This window comes from Pieris brassicae, chromosome 4 (genome assembly GCF_905147105.1).
Source record: "Pieris brassicae chromosome 4, ilPieBrab1.1, whole genome shotgun sequence".
NCBI classification, from domain to species: Eukaryota; Metazoa; Arthropoda; class Insecta; order Lepidoptera; family Pieridae; genus Pieris; species Pieris brassicae.
The window spans coordinates 2,316,946-2,334,206 of NC_059668.1; the positions used below are offsets into that span (position 1 = coordinate 2,316,946).

At 37.3% G+C, this 17,261-nt stretch overlaps 1 protein-coding gene across 9 annotated transcripts in view; it reads left to right on the forward strand.

The window, feature by feature from the left end:
* The window catches only part of LOC123708936 (serine/threonine-protein kinase Doa), a 48,427-nt gene that overhangs the window by 22,380 nt on the left and 8,786 nt on the right, over positions 1-17,261 (forward strand). For 2 of the 9 annotated variants that reach the window (XM_045659962.1, XM_045659963.1), the window contains one exon: positions 8,353-8,479. In XM_045659962.1, coding sequence (XP_045515918.1) covers positions 8,353-8,479 — 127 coding nt within the window. The other 7 variants (XM_045659960.1, XM_045659958.1, XM_045659966.1 and 4 more) reach the window with 6 other exon arrangements.

The following is a 17,261-nucleotide window of genomic DNA, read 5'->3' on the forward strand; positions in this document are numbered from 1 at the left end:
ACATGTTTAAAATATTTATTTCCAAAGATAGCTCTGGGCCATATTATGTTTGTGTTTAGAAGCCACGATATGGAAGAAATCTTTTATACCTTGTAAATTAAGGATAAAGTAGGTAGGCCTTACAATAAAGGTGGTATTAGAATTTCGAGTAAAATACATGAGTATTAATACCACAGACATTGGATACCCGGTATGAGGAAACACTGAAACGCTTTGTATTGTGTAAACTGGATATTGCGAATTACCTCGATTTATTTACGACCAGCTATGTACATATTAACAAAAACAACTATAGAACCGAATCAATTTGTATTCACTGAAGGTGTTACATTTTCTACTAATGCCCCAGATGCATAATATTAATATGATAATAAGTACGTTTGTTCGAAATATTTGACCTCCTGTCTTGTCTTAATTTTTTTAATGAATTTCTCTAATAATCATTTTGTTTGTTTCAGGTAAATGCAGCACAATCATTTTCTTATATCATATTTTGAGGTGAGGTTTTAACATTCAGGTGCCGTATAAAAGTTGTTTAATTTATTCTTATATGTTTAATTAACACAATGAAATGCTTCACGAACGTTTAGAAAATGTAAAGACAAAGTGAAATTCGTTCATTATCATTCCGGCAAGATTTCTTCAGCGTTAACACGAAAAGTTGATTTCATTTGACAATGAGCGAGCACGAACTATGCCAATTCGTATAGGAATTCAGTCCTCGCTAGTCCTGTTAGTGCCTGTGGGGTTAGAAATGTGAGCAGAGCGGTTACAGTCGAAACTGGCTTAGTTGGCGAGGCGAAGGTCAGTGCTCCTGCGATTCCGGCCGTAGTGCTCCGCGATAGAGTCAGTTATAGTGGGCAGGCTAGCGCTAGAGTCGAGAGAGGTAGCGGGGGTCCTATCGCCGTGCGTTCCTCCCTTCAGTCAGTTCACTCGCAGCGGTGCACGCACACCGCACGCAGTTCTCGCGCGCGCAACGAGAAGGTATGCACGTAGCCGCAATGCTCTTGCGGTGGTCGCTCTAGTACTCGCTTCCGGTCGCTTTACACCAATATCAGTAGAAGTTAACTTATATTTTACGAATATAAGTTTGGATCGCGGTTAATCGGTGTTGCTGCAGTGTTTTTTCCTAGTGTCGATTTTTTTAAAGAAGTTTTAATGATGGAAACGTGTTGAACTAATTTTCTGTCTTTATTTTTCGATAAAACATTGCCTCTATATGTGTGCAAACAAGGGATTGTGTTATCTCAATTAAATATTTGTTTTCCCATTAAAATAATAATATTTTAATACACATTGTAGAGAAACAACAAAGCGTTATTAAATTGTTTTTGTTAGTTAATTGAATTTATTTATTTTAAAGTTTTAATTTTTGCTGTAATTGTATTTATCACAATATGAAATTAAACTAAACCAATGAAATTTATGAAATTAATTATTAATACACCATTCGTGGTGTAAGCCTGTAAAGGAAATTTGAGATCGAGTTGTAGATCAAAGTCAAGTGTTGTACTGCTAAGTTAGATGTAAAAGCAATGACCCCTCGAGCCTTGTGCAGTAGTTCTAGCTAGGATGTATCGGCTGCTGGCCATATGGCAGCTCTGCGAATACCCATATTAGGGACGCCAACAAGGTGACACTTGTTGCACTTATACGGTATTAATGCTCCACATAGCAAGCTGCTGTTATAAACTTTTCAATAATAACGCCAAATAGGACAGCTGTCTTTCACCCTGTAAATAAGTATTGTAACATTGAATCATTCTCGTTTAACATACGCAATTATGTAGGCAATACAAACGTGACTAGTAACATAACTGCATACGAGATGTGGTAGGCGAGTCGTTTGCGTTGCATTATGCAAGCTGCAAGCAGGACTGGGCGGTTCGTTGACCAGTGCGTTGTCCCGCCACGCCGCCGCCCACCGCGAAGGTCGCGGCCCATTACTGACACAATCCCATGTTTGTATCTGACATTAAATTCACCAACTGATAGCCGCGTCACGCTCCTTTAAACTTAACTGTTTACTTTTATGTTTGCTCGTTCGACATGTTTTCAATCCGTGTTATCTAATTTCAGGTAGAGTCGATATGTGTTCAGTGTGCTCGTTAAAACAACGACATTTGTGAGCAATACGTATAGTACATAATTTAACTAGTAGTGAAAATTTTGATCTCAACATGGTGACTTCGAGAATACCAGCCTATTCTCTCAATTCGGAGTTCAACAGGGAGTTCAGAAGTTTTCGCATAACGCGAGCCACACCTCGGTCGACCCTCTATGCCCCAGCCATAGTTCCGATCCACGAGTACCCCAGGGTGAGCGTGCACGAACGAAGAGAGGCCCTTAAGGCCGCGCTAGCTAAAGCTTGGTCTTCCAAAAGCAACGACAAAAAGAAACATGACACATGGACTGCTCCTAGCGAACAAAGCAGGGCCGGCATAACCGCTGCCGATTTTATTACAAAACCTCCGTATAAAAACGGCGTTAATAATGACGAGGTTTCGCGTGTTGCACTTGTCAGACATGAATTTGAAAGCAAAGAAGCAGAACGTGCAGCATTGAGCAGAATAGAAAACGTCCAGCCGGCCAGTTTTACTTATGGCCGATATAATGGAAACGGTGTCGATATTAAGGAAACATTAAAGATTAACTGTGATAAAGGATTGCATAAGGATTTAAGTTTTAGCGATTATCTAAACAATGTTCCTAAATGTAAAACTAGCTTCGAAAGTAATTTTGTCAAAAATAGCAAGGACGAACGTTACATTAAACGAAACGGAGACGATGTCACTAAACGAGATGAAGATAATAATGTAAACGTCGAATACACAAGTGCAAACGCGGAGATGTACGATGGTATGAAATATTATCGCATCGCGAAAGGTACTGAGTCAGTGCAATATAAGAGTTACGGTAAAGCCGAGACCGTTAAAAGTAAATTGCTCAGCACAGATGGTCCAAAAAGCGTAACGTCTTGCAACGGCGAGAAATTAAACGGGTACAGTGGTGCAGAACGGCGAAACAGTGCCCAGCGATCGCTGACTAGCGGGCCCAAATCCGTTGTAGACCAGCGATTAGCAGAACGCCTGGAAGTTAAGGTAGCTGAGCTGCCCGCTCTCTACCTCAGCGTTGCCTCTTGGACGCCCAAATCAGCCGCTTTCCAGAAGAGTATGCGCGAGCACGAGTGGAGCGTATCGTATGTACACGGAGATATGGTCTTTTCTTTTACTAACATCCTCCTTCCATTGGTTTACGAGCAAAATCAGTCTTAATTACGGTTCTTACACAGCGTTGACGGATTGTTTCTGTTTATTGTACGTATCAAACAGTGGTTGTCATTAAACTAACAACCAAGTTTACAGCTGCGTAGATATTCAGGCCAAAGCTAATAACGTTTCCAAATACAATGGAAGTTATCGTATCATTGTTATACCTTCATTATAGATATCTATTTACATACACTGATTACGAATGCGATTATGGTAATCTATTAAATATTTTTAATTTGTCGAATTAATGTGGCACTAATTGGTATCGTGATGTGTTTGTGTGACACGAATAGTAACCTAACAAACAAATATAATAATTATTATTTACAATCTGTCCCGTCGTTGTGCATATGCAAATCAGTTACGGTAATATATGAATATGAAAGGTACATAACATTGTTTTTGCGGGTATTATAAATTTAATTATTTCTTTTATTTATTATACGGTAATTAAAACGACTTTATAATTATTACATAACCCGACGTTTCGAGTGTTTGTCTCTCAGTTTTTTCTGTCAAAGTTGGATGTCGAATGTAAGGTTCCATATAATGAATACACTTATTATTTCACTTACATTAAGCTATTGATTTACATATTCATACTTATTTGATTTATGAATAATGGTATGCACTTTGACAGCGGTAACTAGTTAGGGCCTATAGACCGGTTGTGCAAAGTGTTGCACAAGAGCCAGTGAGTCACCATTTAAGCTTTATTCCATCTTACGATTGCTTCATTTTGCTCATTATCGCGGATAGTTTGATAGCAAATTCACATAAAGATACAGTGGTAAGTCATGGGACCACTATTCATCGCAAAAAGATAGTTAGCCTATCTATTTAATTTCATCGAAATATGAAGAAAAAAAATTACATACAAAATTTGTTAAAATCTTCAAAAATTAACTAACATCTTATTCGTAAAATGATTTCATATTATAACTAAGTTACTTCATCGGATACTAAATAACAACAATAACATAACCGTTCGCAAGTCGTGGGCGCTTGCGCTGCTAAAAAGATTCGTCTCGATAGCGTTTTAGTGAATGTTTCAAGGTCCCGTCCTGGTTTAAACACCCGCTAAGGATTTGTCAACCCGGTCTTTATGACGTAATACATGTTTTATTGTCTCCCTGGCCTAGGACAGATTCTTGTTGCCAAGCAGATTATCAAAAATTGTCTAAATGTTGACGACTTTGTCAGTTGTCTTAACCAAAATTATAAATATTTTTTGTAAATTTTTATTGATCCTTAAACTACTAAGTGTAATTATGACACCGGAATTCGTGTCTGTAAAATACAATGTAATAGTGATAAAACAAAGTAAGTTTTTCATACAAACATTGCATGCTTGGTAAATTTTAGTTACATCACTGCCTTTTAGAATTTATTTCACTTCATGTTGTTATCTGTATTTAAATTTCGTTTTATTGGACTTTCTTCACACGACAAACGTGTTAATGTTGTCTGATCATATAGAAGTGGAGTTAAGTAAGCAAATTGATAAAGGTGTTATACGGCCATTTGTAAACATCTTACATTCGTTTTCATTTCACGTACAACTGACAAAATTATATTAACCGCGTCGCTGTTTGGCTACCTTTCACTATTTTACCTCTATTATTAATATTATTTTCGTTCTTTTATTGTCTAGACTATAACAATTTGCTTCTTGATATTATAGTAGACAAATCCTTCTCTCCTGAGGTGAATGTTTTAGCTATATACAGATAGCGGTCGGTTTGGTCGATTAAAATTCGATTTGGTCATTTAAGAATTAATGATTTAGAAGCAAGGCAAGTTGTCATTGACCCGAGTGCGCGGGTTTACTATTAGTTTCGGTTGCAATGTTGTCATGGTTCACAGTAATCGCTCATCCGCGTTAACCTTGCGTTGTAGCTTTCTCATTCAAATCTCGTCCGTTATTAAAGCCCTTTCAAATCTAATATAATAACGTGATGAACGCTTTTTGTGATGTTTAATCTCGGTCTGCTTTGCCCGTTGTGCTATCGAAAATATTTGTATAGACCAATATCGCTGGACCTTGGACAGCTAAAGGAAACCTTGACCAGATATTGGTCTGTGTCACTAAAGATCTCACTTGGTTCGATTTCGTAACTTTGCCCGCACTGCACCGGTCCGGCGTGCGATCGATTGTGACCATAATGCTGCAATCGCTCCACTCTCGTCGCGAACTTGCGTGCCGCTACGCTGTGGCCCGCCAACCCTTGGCCTAACCTGTCAGTGTTACCGCGACTTTACCTCGTTAACTGAATGTCAAAAATATTAACGGCTATTGTGAAATGTTCGCCGTTATCGAAACGTGTCAGAAAGTAAGGGCTCGGATCGTAATTTGGACGGGATGATTCAATACGATACACGTGTTCGCTGTTTCTAAATATAAATACGCGTTGTTATACGGAATACGTTGTACGTTGTGCGTTGAGCGCAATGAAAATTACCGTACGTTTCATTATCAGGATTTGCATAATAGCACCCTGCAAATCATTCTAATGCACATGAGTAATAGACCAAACAGAACCTTGGGCTTATCGCGTTATGTAAACAATATCAATAATATCAGATTCATCTGAATAAGGTAACTTTCTCATATTGACACAAAGTTTGAACACCGGAAAAGTTTATACGTCAGCGCCGGTGATAGCGGAAAGTGCTCGTCGCGGCAACCGCGATTGGCGGATTTCGGCTAAAATTGCTTTCACCTTCATTATTTCGTAAGCGTTATTTAAATACAGCTAGCGCGGGAAAGGATTTATTATTAGCTTAAATATTTAAAAAAAACTTGCCTATTACATATGTATATAACATTAGAACGTGTTATAAATTATGCCTGTTATGGAAATATTAATAGTAATTAACACAACTGTTATGTTCTCGTTTTACTGTTAAATTATAATTACGCTTTGAGAAATTTTACCGGCTTGTTAATGTAGAAAAAGTAACTATGTTTCGCGTAAGTCTATTGTTTATTTTGACCGTTTGAATTGGTAACTGTTAAATATTCATCAGAAAGAAGCAAGTAAAAGCCATTTGGCTAGACATGAACTATTACTATTAACTGAGCACTGCAGGGGTTTCGAGTGCCAAGGTCAAATTGCATCTTTTTACTCGCCAAAATTTTAGTTATTCTTTTCATAGCGAAATTTGCACTCGCCTGTGTAATCTTAGGCAATCTATAATTTTTCTTCCACCATTATGTATTGAAAAGTTAATTTTCTTAACCAACAAGATTCATGTGCAAATTAAATGTTTGGTCGAAAGTGAACGTTGCGCTGCTTGGTATTCACGATGTATTGTGACGTACGTGGTTTCCTTTGGACAATGATAACGTCATCTCTGTCTATAATGGGACTTCAAGTAGGACCTGTGCTATAATGTAAAATGGTTTTACCCTAATTTACTGTTACATATATAGAACAGTGTACAAACATCAAAATCACACTGGTATTTCCTGCTTCATATTTGTGTCTATATCCTAATTAAATGCGTCAACATTCCTGTAAGGAAAACCGTTGTAATAAACATTTTCATAGAAACGGTTAATTGTTTATAGGCAGACGACATTTATCCTTTCATAATTGGACGAAAATAATATTTAAGTCATGGGATCATTAATATATTATCAATTTAACTATTAATTATTTAAATATTTACTTAGAGTTAATGTTCCACAACGCTTTATTTATAACAAATATAATACCTAAAGTAATAAAACGAATATATTTTTTTATGAATACATTAGTTGCGTTCTAAGGTTCGCTTTGAGCTTTCAAGTTCAACTTGTCCACACTTGGCGTTTAAAATGTGACTACGCATTGCGAATAATATACACCTACTAACGTGTATATGTTGCATACTAGTGTGAGAGCTTATTTGAAAGGTCTCCATGGTTAAATCGTCTAAGTTGAATTAATTCATAAATAACTTAGTTCTTGTATACTCTTTCTGAAGTTCATAGTAATAGATTTTGCTTTCCATGCAGATTATATAAAAATTTAAGCGATATTAATTTAAACGTTGTTACAGCTGTTAACACCATGAACAACTTTCTCATATAGAAATTGATATTAATTTCGTATTAAATATAACAGGTATCTATGCAGCTTTATACTATTTTTGCACCCACAATAAACCAATTACGTGGACTATAATGCCATTAGCTTTGACGAGAAAGAATCGTTATCGGCGTGTCGCAGTTTGCTCCTGATCTTGCATAAAGACGCTGTCCTATGTTAAAATGTCTGATAAATTAATAAATCGATTTCATCAAATACTATATATCCAATGAGAAAAGGAAGAAGTGCAAGTTTTTTTAGAATAGTAGAGGTGGCAAAACCTTTCATTCGTATTTGTCGGTGAGTTGTATTTTGTGTTACGAATTCGTTTCGTCTCTTTAGATGTGCATACCTAGCTTACCAATAACGTTTACGGTTTATCAGTATGTTGACGTAGTTGTGATTGTTCGGTTGTTAGGAGCTACCAAGTAATGTTCATCTGTTAATATGTAACCAATGCGCGGGCGGTGCGGGTTGGCAGTCAGCTCGCAAGCGTGGTCAACGTCGGTCTATCCTTGGCGCTTAGCAGAGACATTGCTAATATTTAACATTTTATATACGTAACATGAAAATAAACTACATCGTACAATCCGTTGTGACCTTGTTAAAAGATAAACGCGACTATTAAAACGTCTTAAAAAAAATATTTACATTATTATGAAGGAAAACTGGATAGTTATATTTTCGTGGTGATATCTAGGAAAATTAATTATACGTTTTCGTCAAAAACATAATTGCTAAGATAATAGGCAAGGCACGTGAATGTGGGCCCGCCCTTAGGGCCCTATTGGCCGCATGTTGCGTGCCATCGCCCGACAACCTGAACAATCTTTTAGATCCACATACGGCACGTGAAGATAAATCACTAACGTTAGTAATATGACTGAATTTTGCTCTTAAGTTTGAATTTATTGAAACCTCACCTCAACCTTTTACGTGTCTAGCAATATTTTCAAAAATCCCAGTTCACTAACCCTACAGCCTTCCGATCGCTGATTTCACAGCTCGGAGCATTCGTGGAGGCGGCGTAATGACCGATCTAAGCGATCTCATCATCGGCGATCACCAACATCGCACCGGCGGAGAAGACATCATCGCGACGAGTCTTCTCCTCGGTCACCCCCTGAACAGGTTTGTCCGACCGTTGCTATGTACTTTATTTAGTGGATGAATGAATGAATGATTATTATTTGTCTGAAGAACCTATCGCTCGCCATCACTTACCTACTACCTAAGTGTCCGCCCGAAAATTCAGTTTTTACAAAGAACTATGTATACTCTCTTGAATACTGTCGTAAGCAAACACCGGAACCTGTATAACGCGAAAACATAAATTCCTGTTGGAGGAATATACGGGACTGGTTTGGCATGTGTATGCGCGTGCGCATGCGCCTTCGTCCGTGAAGACGCGCGCGAGAGACGGCGACCTCATCACGCTTGCGAGTGTTCTATTTGTGTTCGCCTTCGTCACTTTGTACGCCTTCAGTCAGTTGCAAAGCTGAATCGGCCGCCCAGTGCGTTTTCACTATCGGTGTGAGAAGTTAATTTGCTGAAACCGGTTGCGGGCGGCCGCCATGGCTGCCCAGCCACCGCGTAAACCACCCAATAATGTGCTATTTCGTGGTCCACCGCCTTCATTGCCCCCTATAGTTCTCTTACCGAATAATTCATCATGTGACAGTGCCAATGAAAATACTCCAAAGAACGCTATCCTTGAATCAACTGAATACCCGCATGGCTTAAACGACATAAACAACGTTGGATTGCCAACTTTAGATGATCAATACAATGAAATTATAAATCACAACATGTCCGGAGGCAATAGTGATGATTATTCTTACATCAACTTTATACGAAGAGGTAGGAGTTTAAACGATATTGTATCGGATTTGTATTATGCTAGCACTACAGAAGAAAACTATATAAGCAATATATGTCCTAGGTGTAGATCGGAGCCAGATCTTTCAAAGTATGATTTGTATCTTGAAGCTGATATTGTAGTAGATAATTCGGGAATACAAGTTCCACCATCACTAGTTCTTAATAACCCCTTTTACGACAATTCTAGGGCATATAATAACCCTCATATTAACCAAAATATGGTTGTTTTACCAGAAAATTACTTGGCCTTCGAGGACTCTTTTGTACCTTCCTGGGATTATAAACCAGAACTTCTTGTAAATAAAGATATTAACACAGGAATGTATTACGACGGATTACCTCTTATACCATCAAATGATCCCTGGTCACTTTACAACTGTAATAACAACCCTTACGAATATTATTCACCACAATTTGATATGCCTATTGCGGATTGTATGCAATATACGAGACTAAATGATTTAGATTTTGGAATACCGCAATTCATGAAATTGCCATCAGAAGAAGCTGTAAAAATTAAAGAAATTGATATCATGGAAGACGATGCTAGTACGTCAGGGGGTACAGACACAATAAAAGACAATTTTGAAGATGCTCAAGTAGTTGCCCAATCAATACCTTCTGTTTCACCTATCAATAACGAGGATAACAAGGACAGTATTATAGATTCTTTAACAAATCGAGAATCGACAAGAATAAGCGACGAAGAGTCATTGAACGCAGACACATCAGTTGATGTTACATCTAGCTTAGCATTCATCCCAAATAGTAAAAGTTCAGCGAGATCAACCCACGGCTCAGACGATACCAGCGACGACACTTCGCCGTGCTCTTCTGATTATCATGAAGCTTCTGCGCTTGACTTAGCACACAGTTTAGAAGAGTTATCGTGTGATAGTGACGAATTTTCACAAAGCAAAAGTGACCTTTCACCCTTGTATATAGAGGAAAATAATAAATTAGTTAAAAGTGAATCCCAAGTAGAATGCAATAACAATATATTAACATCGAATAAAATACCAGTTACGGTGCCGTTAAGTCAACCATCCATTCCTGATATTAAGTGCTTAGAAAATGAGCCCGGAGTAGGACCAAGTCATTCCCAAAACAAAGATGTAAATATATCAAATAATACGTTGAAGAAAGTGTCTAACAGTGGCACGCCTAAGGAAGTTGATCAAACTTGTAAAGCCTCTACCGTCGTTTCACCAAAAGAACCAATACAAGTGAAGCCAATAAAGCCAATACCACAGCGTCCTCGTCCACCCGCAGTGCCTCCAGCTTGGTTAACGAAGCCTAGTATAAATGCTGTGAATCAGAATGTACCACAGATTAACTTGCATAACGCAGAAGGCTCAACAAAAATACTAAATATACCAAAGAAGTTGCAACAGACCAGTCAACTGAAACCTGAACCCCAGCCGTCTTGCTCCTACGTACCTCCACAACCCCAGCAGGCACAAATGTCGCAATTGAAACCCGATAAGCAACCGAAAGAAGTAGAGGTCAGCTTATGCATATTTTTTTATATTAACGTCACATTTACCATTTTTAATTTTGTTTGATAATTGAATTGATGAACGGGGTTTTTAAATTCGAATGACGTAGAATGCTAGGTATTTTAATTGACATAGTCGAATCATAAACGCAATGATCGTATGAATAGCGTTCTAATAAAAGTTTATATTATTAAAGACAGAAATAGTTTTAGCAGCTGGCACATCTATGTTGTACCAATGGCGAATACGAGATGGCGCCACTGGATTGCCGGTTAACGAATAGCGCACACGCACAGAAATAGAATCCATCACCTTCACCTAGCCAATAGTCCCGCATGCTTTCTGTTGTGATTTTTATGTGTGATTCAAACTGTTACACCCGTCTATTAAGCTTTGTATCCGCCCACGTGAAAGGGGAAGTCTATGAGCAAAAAATAATATGCGTTGAAAAACATATTTAGAAAACATAATTCTCTTAATTTTCGATAACAAATAGTTAATGGTTAACTAAATAATCACTAACAAATGCATATGGTTGATAGATTTTAGTTTTTCTATTTACTTAAAGGTAAATCCTTGCGCTAATGATTTTCACATTATTCCATTAATCATATTTATTTTAGATAGTAAATCTACCATACTCGAAACTTCGTAGGAAGTCGCTAACATATTTGCCTAATCTACTCTTATTAAAGAGACAATTGTTTTGTATTGTAAAACAAAACCCTTAGATTGAAACTCGTTAGAGCCAGTTCTCATTGGATTCGCTAGTGATTCAGTCTTTATACGGGTTGGTTGTTAAAGGAATGTGAATTTTATATCATTCCAATAATATGAGTAATATACATATGGAGAGGTCAATATTCCCAAGACATATAAAATATAAAACATTTGTTATTTTAAATGCGGAAGTATTTTTCACAAATGTAAAACCAGCGATTAGTCATTAGGAAAGTTTGGGTATGTGCCGGTTTCGATTCATAACAAATGTTCACAATTTTATTTAAGGTTTATCTACATAGCTAGTCCAAATTTAAAGTCTAATAAAGCAAAATTAATATTATGGTCATAAATAAAAGAACATATTTCAGTATTTATTAATCCCGACATACTACTTATTAAACTATTAATAAAATTGGCCACTGTGTATATTCTTACGCTATCTAAGCATATCATTTAGTGTTTTTATGATTATCGAATGGAGTTCAAGTTTGTCAAGCACAAGGTGCTATCTTACGCCGTAACTCGTTAATAAGGCGAGCCTCTGCCCTGATAACGAAAGATAAATGTGCCGAAACAAACCAATCTGTTAAAAACTATTACTTCCGGATAACCTTGCGGCAGCCTAAATTTTCTTGTGAGCCAAAAAACCATAATCACTATCGCATATCTTATATATTTGCTATGCTATTTGAATTAAATAGAGAATTTGTGACATATTTACTTAACGTACTAGTGACTTTGATAACGTAAGATTGGACGTAAGTTAATATTACGGCCAGCACTCCGCAGTCATGCAAAGACCTCCGAGCAGGTCATGCAGTTGAACTATTACGAAACTTTATGGAACTGTTATCGTTTGTAGACAGGGTTTTTTATAATTGTTCTTTTGGACTGCGTGATTGTGATAACTGATGTATTATTTACGTTATCAGTTTAAAGTCTGGTTGCATATACAATAATTTAAATTTTTTTTATAAAAAACCACAATGAACTATGGGAATTGGACTTTAATTATGGGAATTCTTAACCGTTCGTACGCGGATAAATCCTGTTACAACCGAGATGTGTCGTGTTACAAATTGTCCGCCTTTTAATTGGTCGGTTGTGGCATCATTCATTTTAGTTTTAATTTAGCCATCGACCAACGCGAAGTGTCTCATGCAAACAATGGTTTCAAGTGAAATATTTCCTTATAATTTAAATGTTATCGTTTGACATAATCGCGTTTCATTCAGTAACGTTTAACGGATGATACAAGCGTATAATTTCATAACAGTTGTGAACCAACCGGCATACAATCCGCTCGCCCTGCATGTTGTATTAGTTTGTGAGGTGCAGTGATAAGTGTTTGGGGCAATGCCCGAATTGGTATTGAAACATGATAGGATGCGAATGCCACTCCGGCTCACGTCGTTTTATGAGCTTTATAAAAGGTTCCTGAAGGAGCACGGATGCAAGTGGCACGATGTTTCTAAACTTCTCAGTGTGGTCGCGGAGATCCTTTTTGATGTGGACGATGCATGTACTAAATCTACTGGCAAGGTCAGTTTTAATAACGCATATATTTTTTTTTCTAAATAGTACCCACTTGTTTGTTTTTAAATGGGTATGACGGTAATTTAATTATTTTGATTCACTTTCGGGGTTCCTTGAAACGGTCATAGTTTATCATGCTTGATTAATATAATACAGATACTACAACCATAATACTAAAAGCATGGTTATATCTCACAATTATTATAGGTTTTTTTTTTAAATATCGTCAGTTAATATATTAAAAAAACAATTCTCGAAGAGAATATAGTCGTGCATTTTTTTTAAATCATTTCAATACTGTTTAATTTTTCTAGCGTAAACACATAAAATATTAGTAAATCCACGTACAAAATAATGCAGCAAAATTTCAATAATCATTTATTCATAATTAAAATACGTATTTCCGTTACTGGAAATTCTGATTATTATTACCGCTTATAAATATAAGAGGGGATTTGTTGGTACTAGTTTTGTGTGTCCCTTTTTACCTGCAGTCAAGGTATTGTTACCTCGCCTTATTCAGCTGGCGGAATCATGGTTTAGTATCGATAATGTGAGTGAAGTTGCAACCACGTAAAATCAGTGCCAATTTAATGTTTAATTCTGTATTTTTGGAAATAGCCGAAAATGAAGTTTCTTATGAAGTCATTCTTTTCGAGAGTAATTAAAGATTGTGTTGATCTATTGTATTCATGCGGGTATATTGTTTATGAAGAGGAATTTAATTACATAATCGAGGTATGCCTTGTCTTCCAATTGATATATTGCTTTTTTTTAACCACATCTATGTGAATACGAGTAATCTCGATATTGACCAGCAATTATATTCGAGGCCACTAAAGGTCGGTATTCACAAACAATGTTAGATATAAGCTGAAAAATATTTACCGAGCGAAAGTTGTTGCATGCAACATAGATATGTTAAGAATGCAATATTTCTTCCGACGTTAGGCAAACGATTTTATAGAGATTTGAAGCGTATAAATACATACTGAAATATAATCCGTGTTAAATATCTACGTATTAATAAACAGCCGTTTAAGTTATTATTTTTTTATGGACTCTAAGTGAAATATTATGTTAAATTAATTTAGCTGCTATCACCTAAGAACTAATTACTAAGAAAGTGTTCTTCACTTATATTGTTAGTACCATTTTAGTTACTTATAAATCTGTTATTGCAGTTGATGACTTTTTTGGTTGATTAATTTGATTAAATACAATCGAGCTTTAAAACGTTTACAGTCTATTAAGATTAATATCTGGACTGAATCTAAAATATTAATTCTAAAATACATTAAATGAATGTATTTGTTTATAGAAACGATAAGCGTGAGACAGCACGCAGAGTTATCGTGTTACATATCATCAGACATCGAATGCTTTTTACGCCCGCATCCGTTCTTCATTGTTTATACATCTTTATCTTATAAAAGATATCAGGGAAAAATAAATTCAAATTAAGAATAAGCAAAAAAGACCGGGTGAGCAATTTGCAATGTTACGCTATGACATGTATCGTCGCCTGCGCATACGATACATTAGTATTGTTCATTGTGCGTGCTACTAACCCAATTAGTAGTTTGACGGAATAATCTTGGCTCTCGAACTCATGCGGAGAGTCACCCAATTACATGGATTAATATTATTTGTATCGATAATATACTGAAAATCCATTGGCGTTGGAAGCATTTTTCCAATAATGTACCAACACAACAGTTTTAGATTTAAATTGACTGACATGCCAATTTAAAGCCCACGAATTTATATCGTAATTATTTTGAACATTTTATAAAGGAAGAATGTATTGGCGATTAAGAAATTATAACGGACGTAACGCGACGAAAATGCGCGTGCACCGCGGCACCTCGGAGTGCGCAGGAGGGCGCTCCCACGGGTTACCGATATTTTTAGTTCGCAACCATTACTTGGCACCGGCGGCCGTACTCAGCTGCGCTAGTGATCTTTCCCAAATCCTATCGCGCTTACTGCTCAATCCCCGAGCAGAGTATGGCTAGTGCTATGTTCGAATTCACCCTCCAAGTTTAAACCCTGTGGTTCCATTGTTTCGTTCTATCTATATGAATTGAATTCAAAAATGAACGTAGTATCAGTGTTTGTTCCTGTGATAGGAGTGTTTCAATACAATTGAACGATTTATTACTAAATTACAATGGCCGGTATAAGTACGAGCGGAAGTAGTGCAACGAGTCCACGCCGCCAACGATACAACCGATCTTCTACCACAAGTGTTACTCAATTGCTCTCCGACGGATACTCCAGTATTATCAATCGATTTACCCGTCGTGGACCGTCTGAGAAAAATGAAGCTGTAATGGACTCTAAATTAACCAGTAGTGCCCGCAACAGATACGATGACAATTTACTTACAAACAAAAATCCCGCCTTAGCAAACGTAAGGCGTTATGAGAACAATAGCAGACGCAATTTATCCCCGTATAATTCCTATAGTGGCTTATCGACTGCAAAAAAATTTGGCGACGATCGTACCTACAATTATCTCGGTGCAACCAAAACGCGTGTCAATACATCACCCTTACACGCTGCGTCTGGTTTCAGTGCTCTGGGCCGCAATGACTCATTTCGTAGAGCTCATATGAAAGACAAATCATCGCCACTCGTAAAACGATATCCGTTGAAGGAGGCAAACAACAATATTGATAGTACAATTACTTTGGGAAGCACTCGTAGTCGCTTGGAGGATAAGTACTCGTCAGTTTTAGACAAAATAGCTGTGATGAAAAAGGAAAAAGCGAGAAAAGAAAAAGAGGATCGCGAAAAGACATTAGAGCCTGAACCCACGCTTTCTAGAGGATTAATGAGAAGTTTTACGACTGCTGTTTTTGGTGAGAGTTCATTTAAACGGCATCATAACTATTCTCGTGAGAAAACAAGAGATAAAACTCCGTTCCGTAACACTACTGATCGACGGCTATCGACGCACAAACAAACTGACCGAAACGAACTGAAAAACGGCTATGACACAAACAATATAAATTTTAATTATGGAAAAGATAGAAACAGTATTTATAGGAAACATCAGAGACGGTCCCTACGTGCTGAAAAGAGTGAAAATGATCGAAAGACGACAAAGCTTTCTTTACGACCCATAGATATGAGCTTGCAAAGCGGGACTCGAGATCTTATCTCACCACCTCAACAAATGAACGCAGATTCTAAAATTAATAATTTAAAAACACCTGCATCATCTCCCGCTAAAGATGTCGGTAGACAAAAACAAATATATTACCCGTCGAGTGATGAAGACGACGACAAAACACCCGTCGGTGATCAAATACTGAACGAACGCGAGACTAGACGTAAGGAAATACAGAGTTTGATAATGAAGTACGCACATTTGGATGAGGTGTACGGACGTATTACTGATAAAGAGCCCAATGGATTATCTTCAGCTCCTGCTAAGTTTAAGAAGCCAGAACCCATTGGTATAGGAGATGTCGTAGCGCTTCCACCTGAGTTGAGGAGTCGACAAAGGCCACAGCGACCGCGGCACCACATTCGTCAAGCGGCCACGCCGCCTGTAAGCACAAGCTAATCAAGCCTTCGCCTTTGTGCCGCTAACATTTATTCCTGGTCCGTATTTTTTACAATACTGGACAGTTCTAAAACATTAACTATACCGCACTAATAATTAGAATATAGGTCTTTGAAACCATTCATATTATTTGCATCACAAAATAACGTTTTAGTACGTCGTAGTAAAATTATGCACTTTCATATAAATTGCGTAAAAAAGCTGTTATAAGTTTTTTTAATGATCGAAATAAATACATAGTAGTATACAGTTTTTAGGAATCTAAAAATTTAAAAGATTTAATAACGCGAGAGAAGTACATACAATTCGAGTGACCATTGTTATCTTGCAGTAGCAGTTTGATAATAATTCTGTTTGATTATAAGTTATAACATGATAATTGCATGTTTTGACATCGTGCGTGCTAATCTAACCATCTCTGTATTAAAAACATTTTAATTTTGTAACGAATCTTCAAATTTCGTATTTTATGCTTAACAATATAATTTAAATAATCGGGTGGACACCGGTATCCCGTCGTGTGAGATGAATGCCTGAGATGTACGCGAGAGACGCGTGTAATTCCCAGTCCTTTCCGCATCCTCGCGAGCAACGCTGAGGCGGGCGGCCGAGGTGGTTCGGTCGTCCGCCGGCGCGACCCGCATCGGCCCACCCGTCCGCTCTAACAGCATGTACGACACTCAATACCAAATGTCGC